At 32.3% G+C, this 25,722-nt stretch overlaps 2 protein-coding genes and 2 long non-coding RNA genes across 4 annotated transcripts; all 4 read right to left on the bottom strand.

The window, feature by feature from the left end:
- Window positions 1-19,086: 19,086 nt before the first annotated feature.
- On the bottom strand, window positions 19,087-20,044 carry LOC146945605 (uncharacterized). The gene is made up of 3 exons (XM_085748081.1): window positions 19,985-20,044; window positions 19,498-19,686; window positions 19,087-19,212 (listed from the first exon to the last, which is right to left on the bottom strand). Exons 1-3 carry the CDS (start codon window positions 20,042-20,044, stop codon window positions 19,087-19,089), a joined length of 375 nt encoding a protein of 124 aa, XP_085604207.1.
- A 2,225-nt stretch (window positions 20,045-22,269) lies between these two features.
- Window positions 22,270-22,815, bottom strand: LOC146945604 (uncharacterized). The gene is made up of 2 exons (XR_015026443.1): window positions 22,746-22,815; window positions 22,270-22,635 (listed from the first exon to the last, which is right to left on the bottom strand). It is a non-coding gene; the product is annotated as an uncharacterized LOC146945604 (long non-coding RNA).
- A 604-nt stretch (window positions 22,816-23,419) lies between these two features.
- LOC146945603 (uncharacterized) lies at window positions 23,420-24,018 on the bottom strand. The gene is made up of 3 exons (XR_015026442.1): window positions 23,887-24,018; window positions 23,676-23,808; window positions 23,420-23,570 (listed from the first exon to the last, which is right to left on the bottom strand). It is a non-coding gene; the product is annotated as an uncharacterized LOC146945603 (long non-coding RNA).
- Window positions 24,019-24,477: 459 nt separating this feature from the next.
- Window positions 24,478-25,425, bottom strand: LOC146945602 (replication protein A 70 kDa DNA-binding subunit A-like). Its single transcript, XM_085743931.1, has 4 exons — window positions 25,330-25,425; window positions 24,967-25,234; window positions 24,788-24,884; window positions 24,478-24,696 (listed from the first exon to the last, which is right to left on the bottom strand). Exons 1-4 carry the CDS (start codon window positions 25,348-25,350, stop codon window positions 24,549-24,551), a joined length of 534 nt encoding a protein of 177 aa, XP_085600057.1. The 5' UTR covers window positions 25,351-25,425; the 3' UTR covers window positions 24,478-24,548.
- Window positions 25,426-25,722: the final 297 nt, after the last annotated feature.

Here is a 25,722-nt window from a genome sequence, read left to right as displayed (position 1 = left end):
TAGTTAACGAATAATAAATAGATAAAAAAACTAAAATTAGAAGTAACCATTCATTTTTTTTTTTAAATAATAGAAATAGTTCTTTTGCCATTTTCTTTGTTTATGGGAATTAATATATTCTTTATTTTAAGAATCTTCATTCCCTTTTTTCTTGATCTCTAAATGAGAATGCACAACTGATGTAAATTGACATAATTTTTACGAAATAAAAATAAAAATATTACAAAGCAAATAGACAATAAACTTTCTTATAACTTCAAATACAAAAGAATATACATTTCAGAAACAAATTGAAATCAATGAATAATGGAAGTTACATAGATATATCTGCTGTAATTAATAAAAACGTAGACTAAACAGACTTTCTTTGACGATACTATTAAACATACTTGTAAAAATATTATGTGATAGTTGCAATTTTAATCCTCCAAAGTATTGTGATTGTGGAACTTTAACTCCCCACTTATATAGATGCCAAAATCTCTAAACAATTATCGGGGGTTAAAATCGCACAATCGCGATCATTGGAAGACCAAAAGTGCAATTAAATATGATATTTTCTAATTTCTAATTCCAAAGATCTTGTCCATGGTTGGACGTTTAGGCCCGGAGGGTTTAGAGGCAGTTGATGTTGATGATGATGATGGCCTTGTAGTTGGGTAAAGAACTTGCTGAATGCTTGGCTGTTTAGAACTCATGGTGCAATTCAGCAATAATTTATATATTTCAAGTTTGAAATGAGAGAGATGAATTGTAGAAAAGTTTGTTTATGAGAGAAAATTAACACAAATATTCTTAAAGCTTGTGTTTTTGGAATTGATGAGTATTGAATAAGATTCACGATGTTATGGATATTTATAATGGCCAAAGAAACTAACCTATATATAGGCAATTTCAGAGAGAAAGCCATTGTAAATTTCTGTAAAATTTCTGCAAAATTTCAGTTTTATTATTTATGAAATATTTTTCAGAAGATGCTTGGGTGTTACGAAATGTTAAATTTCCCTATAGTTTGGCTTCAGAAATTAAAATGAGAAACTGTCAAAGTTATGAAATGTGGTGGTTGGTTATTGCATATTTGCATGAAATTGAGTTTTTAAAAAGAGAAAAGAAGAACGTAACATGAATTTCACAATCCGCGGTTGCTACACGCTTTACCCGTCCACGGTGGCAATATGGTCAATAATTCAATTTCACTCACCGGTATATGCAAATTTATGGCCAACTTTCAAATTGCTAACTCTTTTTTTTTCTCAAATGAAAAAACTAAATTAACTTCCTTGTTTATCAAGTAAATTTAAATATAAATATAAATTATGGAAATAAAATAAAAACAGGTTTTAGAAATTGTGGTTGGATCTAACACAACTTCACAAAACCGGTTTATAAAATGAGGATTATCCTTACTTATAAACACATGTTCAGGAACCCCCTCACGACCAATACTATTACGCTTGGTTCGTGGACATAAATGGTGGGTGACCCGATAGCAAAAATCTGATAGAAGATTACCTAATTGATCTTGGAGATGCTCTAATACTATCTTAGAAATTATGGTTGAGCTTAACACAACTCCACAAAACTGGTTTGTGAGATGATGATTGCCCTCACATATAAACACATGTTAGACAATCTTTTGTCCAATATGACACTCTTTAACACACCATATCGAACAAAAGATGACTTGAAAACATGTTTATAGTCCTCAACTCACAAACCGGTTTTGTGGGATTGTAGTAAACCAACCACAATTTTTAATAATTAGGATACAAACCATCAATTGTAAAATAATTATACATCGTCAACGAACTGAAATTGTTTATTCCCCCAAATTATCCCACTACATCCAACTTTAAAGAAATAACATGGACAAATAGCTGGTTCTTGTTTTTTTAAAAGGGGAAATAGCTGAATTTGATGTTATTGTGAAATTAATTTACATTGACAAAGCATATCCATTAAACATGGAAATAATTTCTTAAAAAAATTATATCATACCAACATTGAATTAGCCTAAGTGGTAAGAGATTTAAGCCTTTTAAGCAATTAGATAATGTTAGCCTAATTGCTAGACTTACACATTATAAGTATGGAGAAATAGAAAATACAGAGTTTAAACCACGACCCTTGTATTTCAATGTCCAAAAAACTATCAACTGACGCGCATTTATAGTACATCGGATCGAATATTCTATCTCTACGAGTAACAAATTATCTCTCTCAACAAACTAGTCTAGCATGCCTCGTTAATAAAAGAAAGAAAACATCTTTCTTTTATATTTTTGTCTCTTTCATATCAAAAAAAAAAAAAAATGAAAAATCGTGTATCGAAATTGGCTATTCGTTTCCAATCTTTTTTCTTACATCTTACCTACAAAATCTCTCTAATCTATTCCTATTTTCTTACTTCTAATATTTGAACATTTCAAAATGGCTGACTTGTAATGGATAACAAAATTAAAACAAAGCAGAGAAATTCCTTATGAATAGAGCTGATAATTTCCAAAGCATTTTCTAAAATAAAATGCACTACGAACTAAATATATGATGAAATGAAGAGAAACGGTGCAATTTAACCCTAATTTACATCATTTTGACTCAGCTTATGGCTTTCAAACCTCAACTACAATCAAGGTTTTATAAATACCAGGCCATAAATCACATATTTCCAAAGAAAGACAGAAACATAATATATTATCATCTAAAACGTTTTGCTTGAACCTAACATTTGTATCAGCATACTAAAATGGGTAAGGAAAAAAATGTGTTCGAAACTGGTATGGGCCACTCTGATCCTACTCCTGCACATACCATGAATTCGAGAGATAATAAGGAAAATGTGTTGAAAATTGAGGGCTATTCGGGTCTTCCTCCTGAAAATACGAAGCCGAAGGATATGAAAAACCCACTCTCAAACCAGAAAGGCTATTCGCCTCCTCCTCCTAAGGAAAAATAGTCTTATGGCTTACAGGTATATCAAGACACTACAATTGAGTTCGATTTTTCTCTTATGTTGATATTTTGAGGTTTTGTCTAACGTGCAAAAGTAAAATAGTTTTGTGTCATGCACAAGTGTTTTTATCGCTCATAATATCTACTTGATCCAATAGTAGGATTTATTAATCCAATAATATAAACTAATTCTTGTGCATGATGCAAGACTAATAACATTTGTGCAGTATAGAGTTTACATGTGTTTTAGATGTTTTAGTTATTTTATTAAAAGATTGAACTTAAAAATCTTACAAACTTAAATGTTTTGAAAATGTGTCCGCGATGAAAGTAGTAACGTCTAAGTTTCGATTCGTTTGCTACTAACAAATCACATTTATCCTTACAAATTAATTTATGAAAATTTTCTTCGAATAATCTTTAAAAAAAAAAATTGTAAATGAATTTGACATCTCAATAATTTTTGGAAAAGAGGAGGGTGAAGTGACACAAAGACTTCACACAAGGTATTTCTCTTTTTTGCCCATTGTGAATTGCAGTGTTTAGGATAAAATATATTTTCTAACAAATTAGTTAAAAAACATACACATAAATATAACTAAAAGATCAAAAATATTTTTACACAAATGGACTAAATTTGATCGATTTAAACAAAAAAAAGTAATATTTTTTTTGAGTAATAAAAAAAAGTAATTATATGTTCACCAACCAGTTATAATTTATTTATTTATTTTAAGTTGAGTAATCTAATAAAAATTCAAGTTCTATTGAAAAAACTTTCCTTCAAAAAAAGAAAGTTCTATTGAAAAAATTAAAAGACTCAACTGAACATTTTTTAACATGTTCAAGGATTCAGTCATAATGCATTTTAGTTTGAATTTTTTTTAATAAATTCTCAATTAATTTAAAGAGTGTCATATTACTTATTTATTTATCCTTTATATTTCGCATCGACACATTCATCGTTGATCATTTCCTAAACTTTGCAGGATCTTTTGCTTGAGAAAATTACGCATGGAAGAAAGTTTACAGCAACAGATTCTATTGTTTGTTAAAGATTTACTGTTTGTTTGTAATAGTTGTATTCTGTTTTTATTTCATCTTTTGTTATTGATGTATAAATTTGTTTGTTAAAGATCACCGTTGTTTGTAATGGTTGTATTGGGATATTAATCCAGCTTAAGTTACATGTGTATAAATAAAACTCAATGTATTGTTTTTACATGTGTATAAATAAAACTCAACCTATTGTTTTAAAGTGTGCATTTCAATATTTTTTCACTAAAATTTCAGAGATCATTCAGTCCCTTTTAATTTCAGGTCGTTAAACATATTTCATTCTCTAATCCTCTCGGTTAATATAGAGCTGTCAAAATGGGCTAATCTATAAGGACCGACTCGTTTAGTCAGCTTCCTGTGTAGGGCCGAGTTCAAGTAGTTATTTTCGAGCCCATGTTTTAACAGGTTATTTGACCTGGTTCGGTAAAGCCCAAAATCCGTTAAGATTGACCCTAAATGGATCGGGTAACCCGTTTTGAGAGGTTTACTGTTATGGAGTAATTTTTGTATAGAGTGAAGAGTTTAGAAATAACATTTGGTTAGACACAATGTATTTTTGTTTGAAAATTTATTTAATTATTAAACAATTATATGTTGCATTGACACATCCAGGGATGGATGCATGTTGGAGCTATGTGGGACTATAGCTCCACATGCTTTTCCCTATTTTTGTTTATTTTTAATAGATAAAACACATATAACACACAAGCACGGTAGCAACTGCAAGTGTTGAACGTGCTTTTTTAGCTATGAAAGTTGTGAAGAGTAACCTATGTAATAAAATGGGTAATTATAACACCCATACCAGACGTATCTAGAAAGTCTAGCAAGTCCGTTAAGCAAAACATAGGTTCGAGAGATACGTCATAATTCCACAGAATCCGAGAACCTTGCGATTTCTGATAACTTTCCACCGCTTTAACTTCTTACTTCATACCTCATGCATAAACATCTGTGACTTTCCTTCTAAATGCCGGAACTTCTATACTATTGATCTTGGCTCGTTCTTGACTCTTAACACATTAACTTCCAAAGCTACCTTAAACTGTATTGATTTCGTTGATGGTTGCCCATGCCTTTTTCCTTGGAAATCTCCAGGTATGATATGCATTCATTACTTGATGTCATAAAAGATTTTCGTCACATAAAGGATTATTGTGAAGACATCTCCCCATTAGTCATTGCAAACCATAGGAACGAACTAGTAGGTTTCATAAAAACGGAAAGTTTCGTCCCAGGCTTGCTATTGGTGAGCTTCTCCAACTCTATTTTTCAAAAAACATTCTTTGCGTGAAATTTTTAATCTCAAGTATACAATGCACATCATTCATACCTATCGTCGTGAAATATTCTATAACATATGCATGACAACATCAACCTTTTTCGATACAATTCTTGGCACGTCGGAAATCAATGCCTTAATCCTGATAACATAAAACTTTCTCTTGAATCCTTAACTTCCTCCACTACGAATAGCTTACCTCATTACGTTGCCACTTACGCAACTTTCCGAACATACATGTCCTTAACTTCATTCACATATTGCTATTCCTGAGAGCCCGCTGACTCCGTCAACATATGTCGACCTCTCACTTTCTTGTAGCCTTGTTTTGACATTCCAGAATATCATAAACCCGTTCCAATAACAAATCTTACTGAAACTGACAGACGTGATGTTACAGTAATCAATGGCTAAGAGATGTTCTATTAACAATTAGCAATGATGTCATTTTATCTCATTTTCAACAAATGGATAGGTGATGATTTTCATTGTAATGTATTGTATCAAACAATAAGGTAATAATATTTGTATTACTCCCTCCGTCCCGGATTAACTGAGTCAAAAGCTCATTTCACATGTATTAAGAAAAATGTATAAATGAAGGAGAGAGAAAAATAGTTTTAAGTGCACTTGTTAAGTATTGGTGTATTTTCCACTATCATAAATGTAAAGTGGAATATACTCCCTCCGTCCCATATTATAAGCAACAAAAAAAAAATAACACTTATTAGGAAAACTAAAACATAGTAGTTTGTAACATAGTTTTTTTGTGTTATCTTTGAAATAAGTTTTATAGGAAGGTGTAAAAACAATTTTCATTGGTAGTTGATTATAGAGAAAATGAAAAAGAGAGCAAATTGAATGCACTTTGCATTTAATTTTTCTTTGGAAAAGAAAATGTTTTGAAAAAACGTAATTAAATATGATAAAAGTTGATCTTTTTTGCTTATAATTTGGGACAAAAAAAAGAGTTTTTTTTTGTTTATAATTTAGGACGGAGGGAGTATTGAATTAGAATGATGAAAGCAGTATTAATTAGAGTTATAAAGGGAAAAAAATAATTAATATTGAAAAATGAAATGGGTCAGTTATTTTGGGACATTTTTTTTGCAAATGGTTCAGTTATTATGAGACAGAGGGAGGATTATTTATTTGAAATTTTAGTTCCACATGTACCTAAAGTCTGGATCCGTCCCTGAACACATCCATCATTTTTGTTTAAAATTTTCAGGATCTTCTGCTTTTGGAAATTTGACTTGGGAAGGAAATTTACAGCAGCGGATTCTATTGTTTGTTACAGATTCAGTGAATCTTTGTAGGAGTCGTGTTGTAATATTATTTCAGCTTTTGTTAAAAATTTGTTTAATTTGTTAAGGATTCACAGTTTATTTGTCATTAGAGAAATGATATTTTGACAACCACTTTTTGACAACTTTTGGACAATTTTCTCTCTCATACTCACATGATGTTGTTATCCTCTCTCTTCCTTTTTCTCTCTCCATTGTTTTTGACCAATAAGAAGTGAGAAAAACAAGGTTGTCAACAAAGTTGTCATCAAATAGATGTCAAAATATCATTACTCTTGTCATTGTTGTATTGTGATGTTAATCCAGCTTATGTTGTGGGTGTATAAATAAGACTCAATGACTCATTGAATTCGAAGTTTTTTAGTTTCCGTTCTCTATAAATAATAGTTCTCATAAAAAAAAAAAAATTGGTAGAAAAATGCGAGCAAACTTTGTATTATTTATGACAGTTGAAAACTACTGCCAAATCATTGTTGAAAAAAAAAAAAATTGGTAGAAAAATGCGAGCAAACTTTGTATTATTTATGACAGTTGAAAACTACTGCCAAATCATTGTTGAGGCGGTTATCAACCACGCAAATACTGTTGTAAAATTAGGAACAAATAATCCATATAAATAATAATATCATATGAATAAAAGTATCAATTAAATATTAAAAAGAATAATCAAGGGAGATTTCAAGGAAACATATCTGTTCTTGAAATTGCGGTGATTTGAACTCGGCAACGGTGCCATGAACGGCGATGACGGCGATGAGCACTAGAATTGTAAACCGTTAAATAACATGAGGCGTGACAAAGTCACTGTCCTTAAGGATTTATCCGCCTCATAAGCGAATATCCTCCCAGGATACAACATGTTCTTCCTTGATGTGAATCACATCAAAGGCGACAGAACAGCTTGAATTTGATAATCACAGGAATGATGAAACCCAGGAACTCGATAGTGGAGGAGAGAAAAATGAATTTTAAGAGAGATGAAACTATTCTTTCTTTTTCTTTTGTACGTGAATTTCCAGTCAAAAAACCAGGAGTAAAGAAAATGGTATATTATATTTGTGAAAGGATAGGTGTGATTAAATCATTGTTATAGCATGGCCACTAATTCCATATAAATAGGAGCAAGCTAGTTAAGTGACCGTTATTTTAGAGAAAGCTATATTATTGACACATTCAAGAGGAATAAAGGAAAAAGGTTACAAAAACTTGGAATTAAAACATAGGTATAAGACCAAGTCAAACATTATAATTAATAATATGAAAATAATTTTCTGTTAAAATAATTTTCTATATTTCTCAATTAAAAATATGGAACACAAAATATTTGAAACTTTTGAAATATAATCAAAATTTACAACAATCCCCCACATATTTCAAAAGTTAAACTAAAAAGGTTAAAAAGAGTTTTCTTGGGTAAACATCGTAGATATAATGCATCGGAACGGTGTAGCAAGCTATGGAACCCGTCCTAGACTAATGAGACTTAACAGACTAATGAGACTTAACACACAGTGAATTGGTTTAGCAAGCTATGGAACCCAAGACACTTGTTGTATGCAAGAGGTCTCACAATCACATTACACCCCCACAATTCTTACTGTTACGCGGTTGTGCGCGAATAGGCCGTGCGCGTGCCTGATATTCATGAGTGCTCTAGAGACCCGCCACGATCTCATGCAAGCGGCCCCACTTGACACTCATATAGGTGATTCCATCTAGTGTATGATCCAACCACACACCACCCATAAGGGCTTATGGTAATCATTAAAAGCTTTTAAAGCTTATCCATCAATTTTATATTATTTAGCACATCTCATCCATTATCATACACTATAGGAAAGAGACAACATTAATTTAGTGCTAACAGAACTAACAAGTAACTTGTTTTTACCCATTGAACCTTCTTCATGGGATCTCCAATCACAAAGGTTGGATTCCCATTACCTGTCGTGTAACACCCATTTAATTTCTCATGTCCGTTGGAATAGTAATACGAGAAACTTACCAAATATCGTCGATTTCTCAATAAGTAATTAATCATTTGAAAATTATTTCCGTTCTGACATGTAACTGATATGACAATTTATTTAAAATTACGCGGGATATTACATGTCGTATTCGAGTGGCAAAGTCTCATTTCCCTAAATTTCTTCCCAATGGGTTTTATATACACGGATCCGCTTAATTCACAAATATTGACTAAGACGTCTCTAAGTCAATTAACCTCATATTTCATCAAGTTTATAAAAATAAACTTGGATTACACAATAAATTAATACAAGTCGTTGTCTACTAAGCGACAACATGTTCATCAACAAGATAATACTAAGCGACAACACCCCCACATTGGGTAAATATAAACTCATGTGGATTTTTATTAAGTCTGCTTGAATTATTTTTCAAGTGACGACGCCCCCCACATTGGGAAAAATAAATCCACACATAGATAAATCAAACATTATTGCATTATTTTAATACAATGGATAATCCACAATATCACACCAATATTCTACGGTGTATCTTAATATATATCTCATGAGTTTAACAAGTGCCACAAAATTATATTAAGGTCTACTTAAAATATTTCTAAGTGACAACATAACATCTTTATTGCACTTGTTTCATTCATGCATATTTATGTATCTTTATAAGTTTCTCAAATTTGCTGCTTAAAAATTATTCATAATATTATTGACTTTGATTTTGATTTTGATTGTTGACTTTGATTTTCAGTCAGAGCTTGAAGAGTTTCAATCTTTACTTCCAAATGCATCAGAAAAAAACTCATCTCAAGACGATATATTGTCCCAAGTCCTGGGTAAAGACCGACATGGTTATGTGCGCACCTATGGAAAAGGTGTTGTAGCTTCTGACTTATGGGGAACTAAGTCTCAAGTTGAAATCCAAAAAACTATTGAGGAAGTTAAAAGGAATGATCACATTGAGATACAATTTCTGCAAGAAAGATTGCAAAAGGAAATGGAAGTGAAATTAAAAGAGCAGTTAGAAGCTTTTAAAGGAAAGTCATTAGGCAGTTTAAACATTGTTTTAACTCAGATACACCAATGTTAACTGAAAATAGTGTTTCCATCCTTGTTTAGCATTTAAAAGACAAATGATGTGCAAGCAATGCTCGTTCTTTTGTTGAGACCAAAGAAGGAAAAGAAGAAATTGCTCCTAAAAAGCTACGTGAGAAGGGTAATTCAAACTAGTTTTCATAGTGCATAGTTTCACTTTGTTAAATCACTCACGTATTTTTTTAATTTTTGGCTTATTGTAGAAATTCAACCTGTGGACAACCTCGCTAAAGTGAAGCCGAAGAAACACAAAAAGAAGCCTAGGGGCTTATGTCCAAGTGGCTCAAAGCCTGAAGTCCTTGAAGTGCAACAGGAGAAACAACACATATTTCAAATAAGCGTAAGGTCTCATGCATAGTTTTAAAACTCGGCTCGGTGATTGACTCGGTAATGTTACTGGGTCACTGAGTCATTGGTTGAACCGCATGACTGAACCGGATTAGACCGATTGACTCGATATTCAACTCGGTTTATAAATAAAATTGTTTATGTATTAAACTAGACTAAACCAGATAAATCAATGTCTATTATTTTAAAAAACTTAAAAATGTCACAAATATTTATTTACATTTTAATAAAACAAATCACATGAAAGCCACCTTGCATGTATTTTTTTTAAGCAAAAAGCCATCTTACACATGGTAGTATCATAGTATGTTTTGATGAGACGCATTTTATTTTATTTTTTTCAAATGAGATTCACATTATTTTAGAGTTAATCCCTCCTAAAAAAAATTAGTTTAGAGTTTTTTTTTAAGGAAAAATTAGTTTATAGTTAAAAAATTTAAAACATAAGTAATTGTAGACGGTACAGACTACTATTGCTCTGGAACTTTCAAAGAATATGCTTAGTTACAACTTCCAAGAAATACACACTGCTCTATACAATATTGTCAATGCACATCTCTTCAACTAATTAGCTTTACATTCTTTAAAAAAAATTAATCAAACACTTTCTCCATCTCTCTCTATCCCTTTATGCGTGTGACTTTTCCCTTTCTCATTCTATTATTCCTCTTCTTCTTCTATATCAATATGTAATGTTATCATGTCAAAGATGCAACTAAAATGGTGAAAGTATAAACCACTGAAGATGTTTCAAGTATGAACAACGTTGATGTCTCCTTCGTTTTCTTCTGTTATGCTTATTTGGACAATCTGCTATAAAATGTTATCTCTGACCACAAGCACAACAAGAGTCGGTACCCATCTTGCATTCCCTGGGATGGGTCCTTCCACATTTCTTGCAAGTTGGAAAGGATTTGGATGAACCTATCTGCTTCCCTTTCTGAGGAGAACCCTTTGGTTTTAGTTTTTCGTGATGCCTATCAACAAAATTGCCCTTCCTTCTATCAAAAGCCGTGGTACCCTCTCTAACCGCTTTGTCAAAACCTCTTTCAGCTTCTAGACTGTTGTGCACCATTTCATCAAAGTTTGTCAACCTCTGCTGACTAACCACCGCATATAGTTCACCCCTCAGAACATGCTTATACTGATTAACCTTCCACATTTCATTACCTGCATACTCATTGTGAGTAGGGTAATGGGACAACTCTTCGAACTTCTTGGTGAATTCTGTCACTGACATATTGCCTTGCTTCAGATGAAGAAATTCTTGCTCCTTTCTGAATTTGTATGTCACAGAGAGGTACTTCTCTAACATTACTTGTTTGAAATTATCCCAGTTCATCTCCATGCCACTGGTTCTCATACAGTGTTGAGCAGTCTCCCACCAGTCTTCCGCTGCGCCACGGAATTGATTGGTTGCAAAGATTACTTTTTCTTCCTTAGTACAATCAGCCATACGAAAAATCGTCTCCATGTGTTTAATCCACCTCTTAGCCTCTTGTTGTTCACCACGACCATTGAATTCTGGAGGATGATTCTGATTGTACTCTCGGAAAGCTGGATTCCCAACAACTGGAGGTGGTGGATGCTGTTGATGAACTCCTGGACCTTGTTCCATAGCTGCAGCCCACTGCTGTTGAGACTGAGCATTTTGTTGGATCTGTTGTTGCATCAACTGCATCATTTGTTGATTCTGTTGCATCATCTGTGCCCACATGTTAGCATCAGGGTTAACATTCTCCTCAACATTCCGATTACCTCTTGGCCGGCCTCGTCCTCTTTGTGCTCCAGACATTTTACTCTAACTGTCATATTCAAGTCAAAGTGATAAATCTCAACCAAATATAACAATAGGAATAAACATCCTAAACTCAAAATGAACGAGTACTTGGATTGTAATCTTAATGACCCAAGGCACGATCTGAAACGACCTGCTCTGATACCAAATTATAACGCCCAAATTGAAAGTGTCTAGAATATTCAATAAGTGCGTTAAAACTAATATTATATACAATAATTATACAATACAGAAACGACGTCAGTCGAGAGTTTAGATACAAGACAACTTGAGTCTTATGTTACATTATTTTCACACGATAGTCGAACAAAAACTTGGTACAAAGTTCTTTACAGCACATCATATAATATAGCATATGCATCAAGTAGGAAGACACAAGGTCGGTATCCTGATCGCACGATCAATCCAAAGCTTTCTCTTTACCTTTTCCACGAGAAACATGTGAACCTGAACAAATAAGGAAAGGGATGAGACATAATGTCTCAGTGAGTTCTACCTAATCCTAGGCTATAGATAACCTCGGGGAATCCTATGATTATCACGTGTCTACAATACAACCTGACGGTTGATTATATGTGTGTGATCATGCTGGCCTAGACGGTAGTGCAAACTAGAACCGTCATAGGTTAATCTTAACTTAATATGGGTCTTACTATCATCATACGTGTCATGGCGGTTTATGGGAACCTAAAACCGATATGACAAGATTCGCTAAACGCGTCGAGGCCTAAACATAACATAGTCATGACACGGTCCTAAACCGGACGATTAGAGAAACCTAAGATCGTCATCGATTTAACATTCATATATTTTTCTATTTCATAACTTGTTCACGGCTAACATCATATCGTATCCTACATAATCATATTCCTGTTCATTCTTATGTTAACAGTTAGCGTGTAACAAACAACATTATCTTGGTTCATTTTACGGATTAATCCCGAGTGGAGTAACCTGGAAGTTAATCCCTTACTTGACTGATGAAAACCTAGCTAAGGTACATCGGACTCCCTCAGTGACGTGCGGGCCTACCTTGCGGAGCGTATCCCGTTCCCCTTGGAGAACCTCCCCCTTGGCATGGATAACAGAAAGACACGACACCTACATCTTGCTTAATGGTCTTGACCATATATGATACTTATCTTAAAACTTACTTGCTTAACCATTCTTGTGATTAGATTAAACTAATCGCTTCACATCTTAGCATGCATAAGTTCATGCTTAACATTCTAGTTCTCGACAATCTAAGCCGAGGCTCTATGTTCCTCCCCTTTCTTAGTTCATTGCTACCCCAACGTATTACTTGTCATCTTATCCTCATGCGTCATGCCTCACAATCTATCTTAATACTTGCTTCTTAATTTCTTATAAAATGGCTTGAAACCTTGACAAGGAACCATTGGAATGGAGGGATTTATATTTATATGTAATCTTGAAAAATGAAACAGAATACTGCCGCTGTTTGCTCGGAACAATACAATTTTCATGTCTCTGTTCTGTTATTGTCGCCGTGGTGACACATTTCCCGCTGTGGCGACACATTTCCCGCCGTGGCGACATAATGGCAAAAAGTCAGGCTTTCTATTTTTCAGCTTGTAACTGTGGCGACACATTTCCCGCCATGGCGGCAAAATGGCAGAAAGACATGCTTTCTGATTTTCAGCCTGTTGTCGTGGCGCCAAATGGCGTGCCCGGCGAGCCATGACAGAACAGAACGTGCAAAACAACAATTTTCTCTAAAAAAAACCTCCAATTTCAATGACCCAATGCATATTTCAACCCTAAAAATCACATAGACACTTAAAATAACATTAAGGAGGCACGGATTAACATGATTAGTGGACATGGCATGAGAAAGGGGAAAAATTATAATTCAATAAAATCATGTTTTCTCACTCATAAATCACACAACCCCAAGGGTGGATTCTATCTAAGAACTCACCTTGAATAATCTGCAGTTGAGCTCAAAATCTTTAGACCTTGACACCAAACCCTAGTAAGAAAATCTTTAGATGAGAGGAACCTAGTTGGAGAAGCTTGCTTCAATTACTCCTAGTTGTTTCCATCAAAACCACTTATTCCTTGCATAATTGCTTGCTTGAAGAAGAAAACACTAGATGATGATGGATTAAAGAAAGGATGGGGATCGATTTCTAGAGAGGGAAAAGAGCTTAAGCCTTTGCACCAAAACCTAGAGAGAAGAAAACTTGAGACAAATGAATATTTTGGGACCTAAGGTCCTTAAATACTCCCCTCGCTCAAATTCCAAAATTTCCCTCAACCTTAAAAGTGCGCATTTAATCGTTAACAGGTATTATCTCATAACTTGAAAAGGCGGGATATTACAGAGAGTGATGTTAATCTGTCATATGAGTTAAAATTCCATACTAAATGTATCAAAAGATGAAGAGAAGCATATAAGGGAGACGATCCATATATCTAATGTCTCAAGGATTTGGTCGAAGATGTAGCGTCAATCAGAAAAATGCGGTTGTTCTTAACCTAATATGATCATACAACTTAGTTCATGCTAGCTTTTATCTTGGATTCGATTTATGTCCGTAACTTTTTATCAGATTAGGTTTACGTCTCCTAGTTTTTTTGTTGTTTTTTCTCCATAAATTTTTATCTTAAGAAAACTTGTTAGAAAAGATACGTAAAATATCAATTATTTTCTATTTTTAATTTAAATAATGTCTAGAATACTATTTAAAACAAAAGACATAAGATTTTATTGGTCATCATATGTTAAAAGTTATATATATGTAATGTATTTAATTAAGAAAAAAGAGATCCTATTAAACAAAAGCTTTTTTTAATGGCAAAATTTAGTAATTAGTTGTTAGATTAATTTTTCTTTCTTTCTCAGAACAAAATTAATTTTTTTCTTCTTCATCTGAGTTTGTACTAAAAACCTCTAACATTATGGAAAAACGCAATCAAAAGAAACCAATAAATACATTGAATTAGACAATTAATATTACATTAAATGCTAACGTGATTTTGCATCTTTTGTAGAAAAATAAAATGAGACTGTTCATAGCATTATAATTAAATCAATTATATAATCTGACATATTTTTAGGATTCGGTTTATTTTATCTAAACAAATTGATCAGAAATAATTTGAATTAATTCAACTTTAGAAGCAATTCAAAGGTCCTTGCAATGACATATATTCATACTCATTATGGTCCTTGCATTTTAGAAGTAATCCAATCGTCCTTGCAATGACATCAATGGTACGTTTCAGATTTGAGAAACGAAAAAAAAAATGAAAATTAAAGCTCAAGGAAAAATGTCACGTCAACATGCTAGTTGAAAGTTGAGCGGAAAAACATTTAAGATTTTGCTTGTTAGGAAGTTATATTTGTTGTAAAAAAAAATATATATATTTGGCTTACTTGTCAACAAATAAGTGTATAATTGAAGCCTATGATGTTTTAGTTATTCTAATTGGTAGAAAATTAAGGCCAATAGTACATGACTCCATGTTGGTTGAGAAATCAAACTATGATGATAATTTGATGGTAGCCTTTGAAACATGATTAATAAGTGATAAAAAATTCAATTAATTTTGTCATTATAAGACTTTTACAACTTTCCGCTTATAAATAAGGTAATTAATAAAAAAAAAAATACTAATGTATGTTTACATAGACACATTTTCTTGTCAAAAAAATCACATGTGTAAACTTTTTATGAGGTGAATTAGACTTTAATGGTCTTTAGAATGTGAAGATGCAAGCTGTACTTTTGATTTTTAGGAACACATTTGTATATAATAAAGATGTCCTTATAGTACAAATAAATTGAGTTTGTACTCGTGCTTTGTGGTCCGATAAGATCCAAGATTCGTAGCAACACCAAAGTTACTCATTGAGTAGACCTTTCCCTTATGCAGGTCCTTCTCAAATTTGTAAATCAAAGTTCTTCTCACAGTGGCGTGAATCTTGTGTCCCTAAAAACGACAATGTAACAAAGAGAAAAAAATAAAATTTTAGAGAAAACTTTCAATAAAATTTTTTTGGCCTAATTTAAAAGTTCGGGTAAAAAGAGACATTCCTTTTTATGTGTGATCCATTAGAATTTTTTGTTAAATGATGTATATATTTTTTTATTGAAACCATCAAATGCAATGTCGGAGCAATGTCAAGCATGTGTGTATTTCATGATTGAATTTTAGATTGTCATAAGACCATTGTAACTTAGGTGAAAACTGAGAAAATTCAAGCGAAAATTGGTTCTTATTTAGATGCAAGAAAAAAAGAGTTGTATGAATTTTTTTCATTCTCTATTTAGATTATCTTTAATAATAACACAGTTCTTGGACATTAGAATATACACATGCTTCATCATTAAGCATAAAAAATTTCTTCATAATATCTTGAATCATCAAACTCCTTGTCTAAATTTACAACATCTTGAGATATGATCAAGGTAGGATATGTAGGCATAGTATAACAACGGAAACAAAACACAAAAGGGAAAACAAAAACATTCTTTCATAATCATTATACTTGAACTCACAAGAAAAAAAATGTGGATTTGTTGGTAATATTACATTAAGGCTATAAGGGGAAAGAAAAAGAACAAAAGAAAACTACAAACAACACTTTAGAAGTTAGAGTGCTAAAAAATATAAAAGCATTACTTCAAAGAAATTATCTTTCGATCAAAGTCCCAAAGGAGAAACCCAATTTGAAACAAAAAACTAAAATTTCAAGCTTTATGCACAACTATGCTCCAAGATTCCTTCACAGCGTTGATCACAGGGATGTTATCATATCTTGGTGTCATTATAACGTCTTTTTTATGTTGACAGAGAAGAGAAGTAGGCAGATGATTGAACAGAAGAAAACATTGGGTATATATAGGCTAATTGCATATAGAATATTATTGGAAGTAATGAAAAAATAAAAATTATGACACAATAAGATCAAATTGTTGTAATATGATTGGTTCAAAAAAAGGACATTGACCCATGTTAATGTAATATTGGAGTAATTTTTACAACTGACGTGAATTAAACATAACAATAAATTCTAATTTTTATTTTTATTTTTCTGTCAATGCATCCCTACTATTAAGTTATGGGGATACCATTCCCTCAAAAAAAAAGTTATGGGGATATTTTTAGTAGTTAAGGCAAATAAAACATGAATTAAACATATTAATGAATTCTAATTATTTTTTATTTTTCTGTCAATGCATCCCTACTTCGAATTTTAGCAAATCAAACTAATTTCATATGTAAACTTTTGATTGAAATCATGGTGCATTAAATACTCCTATCAAATAGAGATAACATTTTACTCCCTCCGTCCCTTAATGTAACCCCTCTTTGCATTTTTCACATTTCTTAAAAAAAGTTGTCTGTGTAATTAATGTGTCTGTTTTGTGTGTTAATATTACCAAATTGTCTTTTGTTTGTATGTGTATTAAATTTGACTCTTCATATTTCAAGACAACTTAGTAGTATTAATTAAGGTATGTATAGGAAAAAAATAATAAATGCATCTAGTAATTTGAAAAGGGGTTTAGATTTAGGGACAAAAATAAAATCAAATTAGTGGTTACATATAGGGACGGAGGGAGTAGGTTAATTCACCAAATTATGATTGTTGTTTCTATTATAAACTTTTTCATATTTATTGCGTACGTTAAAGAAAACATTGGTGCATTAAATACTCCTCTCAAATTCTGACTGTTTACACACAACATTTTCGGTTAACTCATCAAATTCCAATTCCGTTTTTTTTTTCTATTATAAACTCTTTCATATCTTGTGTGTACATGAGAGATAGCATTAAATGAGTCTTTCACTAATAGGTTGCCACGTGTACTTTTAAAAAAAATATTGCAAATGTTTATAACTAGCTTGGAAACCCGTGCCAAGCACGGGCTAGAATTACGACTATTTTTTTATTTTATAAAATCTAATTAAACAGCAAATTCATTATTTTATACACAATATATAAATAAAATGCATCATTATCGTATTTTCGATTTCATATTATATACAAATATCAACGTGTATAGTTATTTGGATTTTCATATCGTTAAACATGAATGATTTAACGGAAGTAACGTCGAAATATTAGTATTTAATGCCGGAATATTTTACACGGATGACTAAAATTAATCACGGAGACATGAGTCTTTTTATTTTATTTTATGTTCTGCATATAACTGAGGATGTTGGAGTCTCGAGGCCTACCACTGCATATACAATTAATTGTCCCTACCCAACGAATCGTCTCTATCAGATGCCCTTATATATAGTTTCTTTCAAATTCCATGTTTTCTATAGCAGATACCCTTATATATACAAAGTTAATATCATGCATACACTTGATTCATCTTAACATCTTGTAATTATTCAATCGTGTAACAAATAAGTATAACAAACAACGACAAAGACATTAGCTATCTATCGCATTTTTTTAACTAAGCATATTATAAAATAACCCATCAACAAAAACACAATAGAAAAGGCTTATAAAAGGGACTATAAAATTATCATGTGCATCCACATAGACATAGACGCTCCAAAGAACAAAGAAAAAAAACGGATATATAGCTGATTGATAAAAAATGAAGCTGAACATATAGTTGATAATATGGTCACTGAAAGAGTACGGCTTACATTAGGAAAATGAGAAAGATCAGAAGGATACTGACATTATAAATAAAATTAAACTGAGTATGAGAATATTGGAGTTGCTTTATCAGATAATAGAAAAACCCAAGTCTCAGTAGATAAACACCTTAATGTATCAGGCAGTGTTAATTTCGGAGCCGAAGATAAGACATTGCACATATTGCAATTGGTCAATGATATTTCAATGCCATAGAAATTCCATTAACGTCAGCCTATGTACATCTAAATTATATCACGTCACCTGAAGCACAAAACCAGCACTTGAAGATACATGAGACCAAAAATATTGTCAAAAAGAGATCAAAAATATTAATCCATATAACATATATTAGTCCCTATAACAAATTGATCACTCAACCTGTTCTTGGCACAACAATAAATGTCATTGGCTTTTATACAAAAAAATAAGAAGTGTGATCTCAATTGTTAGTTGCAGAATTGTAGTTTATCTACGTGACCAATCCATTACTCTTTCTTTATGCAACTATTAGAATGGTTGCAAGTAGCAACCAATTCATATCCAAATAAAATATATATATTACAACGAAGTTTAAAAGAGAAAAAAAACTCATACCCACCTGCGTCATCAGGAACGATCGGTTAAACATTCCGAAAAACATCACGGTACACAACATTAGTGGTCTCAGTACACACGCGATTTTCTTCATCCAGTATAAGCATTTTCAATCCCTTTTTGGAAGTGACTCTCGACACAGCGACGTACAACTGTCCATGAGTAAGAACCAGTTTGGAAAGATAGATTCCAACATGAGACAACGACTGACCCTGACTTTTTCACCAGCATTTTTTTCTGGTAATAACAGTTGCACCGATAAAGTTCTTCCCAAGATTGTCTACAGTCAACCTAGTCCCATTGCACAATTCATTTGCTTGGTCAATGTTCCTCATCAAAATAACTGGACTTCCAACTTTAAATCTCAACTTGTGGTTTGGAATACCGGAAAACTTGATATTGTTTAAGAATTTGGTGGTAAACCATTCGCTTTATACCTTACTATTCTCATTTGATTTGCAAACCGAATCAGAACTGGCATATTCCTTTTCGTCTCCTAGAACCAATGATAGAAGGAATTTGTTTACGTGCTCATCTGCGTCTAGTGTGGAAGCAAGTATCCCACGCTCTTCGAAAAAATCTGAGATCTTCATGTTTTGCAAAAAATCCGGATATACAAAATCAACCTGAGAACGCAACGGATCAGAGGAATCTTTTATCAGCAACTCTCATCAGGAATGGGTACGTTAATTTATCCACTATTGTTGGCGGATCCTATTCCATCTCCAATTGAAACCATCCAATCGACAAACTTTCTTATCTCATCTTGCTCGGCACAAACGGTTGAAGCATGTAAACACATATTTTTTATAAGTGTGAGAACCTTACAGTGACTCATAACTTTGATGAGTTGATGGATGAAGCAAGTATGTCTTGTTTTCATCCTTTTCTTATCACTAGCAAAATTTGTCTGAAATCACCGACCAAAACCACAGAAAGACCCCCAAATGGTTTGTCTGTATTATCGACACCATCATAAGACATTATATCGTGCATGGTTTGGTCAAACGCCTCAAAACAACAACGATGCATTATCGGTGCCTCATCCCATATTATTAATTTTTCTTTTTTGAACATAGCAGTTTTGTCGCTCTCTTTATCAAATCCACAACTTGACACTTTGTACCTCACTGTTCTCGTCTGATTTGCAAACTGAATCAAAACTGATATATTCCTTTTCATCTCCAGGAACCAATGATAGAAGGAATTCGTTTACATGCTCAATTGCGTCCAGTGTGGGAGAAAGTATCCCCCGCTCTTGAAAAAAAATCCAAGATCTTCATGTTTTGCAAAAAAATCCAGATATACAATTTTTTTTTTCAAGGGACTGAAAAAAAATCATAATATTTTTAGGGAATATTTACTTAATTAACCATTTTTTACCGTAAAACTTTGTTTTTGGACGTCATTCACTTTCATTCTATTTTTGTATTCAAACTTTTTTTTTCAAACTCCTTCGCATATGATATATGATGGGGTGTGACAATGGAAAATGTACATGTGTAATGATGAATTGGCAAAATACATGTTTATTAGACATTTTAAAATGATACAATGTTTTTTTAATTAAGTCCATCTTTTTTTGGTAATAATGACCCAAAAATCTTCAACTCCTTCAACAAAACCACATAATTACCGATAATTCAATCTATTTTTTATACTCTCACGGACAAAACACACATTACATATTTTTCACCTTAATGTTTCTCCCATGTTCAAATGAGGATGCTTGAATTCCAATTATTTTCCTTAATAAAAAAAAATGAATTGTGCTCACTCGGTTGATTATCAAAATCTCCACCGCAGTTAAAGCAAACACAACATACCAATGAATTCTAAATAATTGTTAATCTCTTTTTCAATGCTTCCTGAGTAGTTAAGGCAAATAATTCTTCCTACAAAATAAAAAATATTCCTTAAAATGAATCCTTGTGATTATCAAATATCGTGGCGTCAAAATATAAACTCTACTACTAAAAATTTTATACAATGAAACGAAAATTTCATAAATATTAAAATTTTCTAATAACAAACCAGCAATTTTTAAAGTTGATCATAATTGTCAATATTACATGTTTTATACACTAAGCAGCATGTCATCGTATTTTCAGTACATTTTTTTTTTGACAAACTGTACATTTTTTTTTAAGGACCCTGCTTATATTTTTACGAAACTTTAGTTTGATGAAATCCCACATTAAAAAACTCATTAAATACTTAATTTGGTAATTAATATCATGATTAGTGCCCAAAAAACATTATATCATTAGTGTTTTATTACGTCATCTAAGCGTAATTTTTTAAGTTGATAATTAAGGCAATTAATTCGACGATTAGAAAATATAAAACTGTACATACGACTTAAATGCAAAAACGCAGTCCAAAATTAAAAAGGAAACATCATTGATTTAGCTTGACAAAAAAGGCAACAACATTCATGCTGGAAATTAATTTTCTTCAAAAAAAGGCAACATCATTCATGTAAAATTGAAAAGCATTAAAAATCTCATTGGAATTCATCACGATCAGGCCTGCTTACTTTCCACTGCACAATATGGAGCTCAACAACAAATGCACGAGATAGTCATAGTCATAATTATTATAAGAACCATGAAGTTCATTCTACAAAAAATAAAAGAAATGTGAACCTTATTATTCGTCAAAAGAATTTAGAACTTCATGCTAGAAAATTACAACAATATAAATTTGTATCAATTATAGTCTCAATACCGGCATATATATATATATATATATATATATATATATATATATATATATATATATATATATATATATATATATATATATATGTTCTACACAACGTTTGTCAAACGAATTATTAGCAGGATTTATAAAAACGAAATTTGAAGCTATTCGATAAGTATGCGAAAACCATTGAATTAAAAAGTTGTCTCCTCGTAACCTAATCTGAGGTAATACTTTTGACCGTTATATTGTCTCCGATTCAAGTCCAATATTTTATGCTGACAAATAAGTAGATTATGAGATTGTAGTACACACGTTTAAAGTAATTTTAAAGGAATTAATGTAACATTCAGAAACCCATACACATTTAGTCATACAATTTCCACAAACAATAATTATTTAGGCAGCAATAAATAATCAACACTGCATAAATTAGAATTGATCTGTCGATTAAAATAAAATCTTAATACAGCAGAAAAAATTCTTAGACACGGGTAACAAACTATAAAGCTACATTCAAATGCAAATTGACATTAAAATCAAGTGTGAATTATCCAAAGGTCATGCAATCAGGAGCACGACGGAACATAACAAAGCAACGCATTAAAAAAAACTGAAAGGTTCACTGACGAAATTCAAAACAACCAGGCCATGAAAACAAAATAAAAACAAAACTTCTAGTCCTTCTCCACTTTGATGTTCTTCAACAATTTGACCGGTCCATTGCCACCGCTGCCTTCACCATCAAATGGGCATGAACGCTTCGCAGGAGTCACATCAACCTCATCATTGGTAAGATCATCGGCATTCTTAGCATCAACATCCTTAGTCCAAACCACTTCCGAATCACCGAACTTCTTGAGCATGTTCTATTAAAAAAAAAAGGCATAGTCCAATAATTAATTATGTGTAAACTATTTAGAATATAAGGTTGGTAACTTATCATGCAAATGAACATCATGCAAATGAATTACGCTACCTGATTGACAGAGGAATCATTTTCAGCATTTTCAACTGCTTCAAAAGAGCCTTCAACCACTGTAGCCTCCTGCAAAAAAAATTGCCAAAAATTAATTTAGTACAAAGACACCATAAAAAAAACGATGGTGCAAATCAAATGAAATTATGAATAACTTCAACCATAATAATGCACATACAGTGGGAACCTCAGTGAACTTTTTTAGCAATTCTACATTGTTCGATATCCTGCGAACCCGATAAGATTTTTTCAAACCTCGCATTGGTGCTTATGTTAGTTTCCACCTTAAACAGAAAGGTGGATTCAACCAAGGAGCTAATTTCTTTAGGCAACGTTCCGCTCTCATCAGACTGGTCATACAAACAACAATTACATAAGATATAAAAAAAATATGATACATATAATTAAAATATAAATAAGTAAAAAATAAAAAGCAAACTGATGTTTTTATATTCGAATAATGAATGTAATTTACCCCCATGCTCTCGAGTCTCGATCATATCAACTGTGGTTTTTTTCAGCAAAAGAGCAGCATCACGATCAAAGATAACAAATGTAGCAGAGTCAGTCTCATCGATGACGCGGACTTTGATCATGTACCTACTCAAATTAAAAAATAAAAAATAAATATACACACATATATGTCAAAAGAATATGAAAACCGTGTTACGCACCTAGGACAAACATAACATGCTTATCACACTTGCCGCAGAATTACATTTTCTCATCCGGCACTACTTTCTTGTTACAAACACATGCAGTGTACCACCACTCATCCGTATCTATAACAAATTTCACCGTAGCCTTCACAACAAAGCAAGACTCCTGCAAAGAATAACGTATAACCATATGAGTAAATTTAATAAAAATTACATCCAAATAAAAAAAGAAATCACAAATGATTTTAAATAAACAAAAAAAGTAACAAACCATGGTACACTCCTTCAAGTCCTCGACAGTCTTCCTCGGTGTGATCTATGGAAAATCATCCTCTTCGGTGATCCTCAATGGATCCTGAAGGATAGCTATTCCAGGAGATGGAACACCGTTCTTCCCAACCATCCTAAAATTATCGGTACATATAAAAATTATTAACCCTAGGATCGGTGTAAATTACAAAATTAAAATTGCATATAATCACCTTTTCTTTAGATCATGAGCAGCAATCAAATCAGGGTTAAAAATCAACTTAGTAGAGTAGATTGTGTTCTGGACAGTAGCAGCTCCTGTACAAATAATTTCAAACATTGTCAGGTGAAATAACCGATGTGTTACCAACAATTAATATTAATAAATAATAAACCTACATAAAAAAAATAGAACGAACAGTGGATATTTAATTTCTAAAAGGTATCCAAGCTTATTTATTTTGAAAGAAACGTATCTAACATTATGTTTTACGTTCCCAAAAAAAAACACTATGTATTACGTATTTCTCTTAATGTATTACGTTTTTTTGTTAAAGGGAAGTAATAATCATTGATAAGTTAAAATTATATCGACGATCTAAAATAATAACTAATCATTGATAAAAAAAATAATATTGAAAAAAATCAGCCCATACATACTAAAATAACTCATTCATCTGCCAATGATTACGGGTTCACTTATTGAATCAATTCTATAGTATTAAAATGAAAATTAATGTCATTAGTGACTTATGTAAAAAATTAATTACGCCGAAAAAGAGGATTATAGTATCAATAAAGAAGGTTATACGGAAAAAAAAAAGTTCTACATATCAAAGTATTTTAACAGTTTATAGATCACATATATTTATTAAGAAAAGAAAAAAAAGGAAATTTAGGGTGACAAAAAAAAATTGTTACCTTGCCAGATCTTAACTTTAGCCAGCAGGACAACCACAATGACGTTATCGGTCTCCCCGGCAGCAACAAAAGCATTAAGTTCCTCAGCATATTGTCCAAATAGAGTGACCTTAAATTTAAACCTGACAAAAAAAACCAAAACAAATTAACCCTTAAAATTAAATATTCACGATAAAACCAACACATTTACAAAAAATTATGAAAAACACCAACCCATCGTAATCCAATTCCATGGCCACCATCTTAGTTTTGGTTCCATTTCGTTCATATTCCCTCTGCGTACCAACACCGGTCAACATACCCATGACATCTACGTACAAATAAAATGTAATCAATTAATAAACAATATATATTAAAAAAAATTACAGACAATTAAATTTTAAATTTCATACCGACTAAGTAATCAGTGTCGTATTCAGAATTGAAAACATCAATAGGATTTGATATCGGATAGATATCGGAAGGCACACCATTTTTGCCACACAATTTCACTTTGGTGTTAAACTGGAAATTGAGTTTGTACTCGTGCTTTGTGGTGCGATAAGATCCAAGATTCGCAGCAACACCAAAGCCACTCATAGAGTAAACCTTTCCCTCCTGCAGGTCCTTCTCAAATTTGTAGATCAGAGTTCTTCGTACAGTGGCGTGAATCTTGCTTCCCTGAAAACGCAAAGAATAAAACAATCAATATATAATCAACAACACAACACAAAACAAAACATTAATAATAAAAAAAAGCAATGTAATATGCTCACAGATGCATCCATGAGAACCATGTTGAGAGAAAATGGATGAGCATCGCGATTGACATCACGAACAAACCAAGCACGAACAATCCGTACAACTATGCTCCAAGCACTACTAAAAAAATGTCATTTTCGAACGGAATTTCAGACGGATTTGGGACGAAATTTACGGATATTTCCCACGGATTTCGGACGAAATTATGTTTTCGGACGGATTTCGGACAGAAAGGGCGTTGTCCGAAAAGACCGCGTCGCAAATAATAGTTCCGTCCCAAATTCCGTCCCAAATATCTTTCAGACGGATTTCGCACGGTTTTCACACTAACTATGGAATTTAAGTTTGTGGGATATTGGACTAAAATTGGGACGGATTTCGGACGGAATTAAATTTAATTTCCTACA

This window comes from Medicago sativa, chromosome 2 (genome assembly GCF_051527215.1).
Source record: "Medicago sativa cultivar Bolivia chromosome 2, Bolivia_mono, whole genome shotgun sequence".
Lineage (NCBI taxonomy): Eukaryota > Viridiplantae > Streptophyta > Magnoliopsida > Fabales > Fabaceae > Medicago > Medicago sativa.
The sequence above is the reverse complement of the archived record's forward strand: the minus strand, read 5'-3'. Positions and strand labels throughout refer to the sequence as shown.

Bases quoted from the DNA above. Each gene is read 5' to 3' on its own strand.
- LOC146945602 (XM_085743931.1), bottom strand. From the start codon at position 25,350: ATGGTTCTCATGGATGCATCT. The intron at 25,235-25,329 runs GTGAGCATATTA...TTGCGTTTTCAG, and splicing joins TGGTTCTCATGGATGCATCT to GGAAGCAAGATTCACGCCAC. The intron at 24,697-24,787 runs GTTGGTGTTTTT...TTTTTTTGTCAG, and splicing joins ATGGAATTGGATTACGATGG to GTTTAAATTTAAGGTCACTC.
- LOC146945605 (XM_085748081.1), bottom strand. From the start codon at position 20,044: ATGTCTTATGATGGTGTCGATAATACAGACAAACCATTTGGGGGTCTT. The intron at 19,687-19,984 runs GTCGGTGATTTC...TTGCGTTCTCAG, and splicing joins GGGGTCTTTCTGTGGTTTTG to GTTGATTTTGTATATCCGGA. The intron at 19,213-19,497 runs GTATAAAGCGAA...ACTCATGGACAG, and splicing joins AATCAAATGAGAATAGTAAG to TTGTACGTCGCTGTGTCGAG.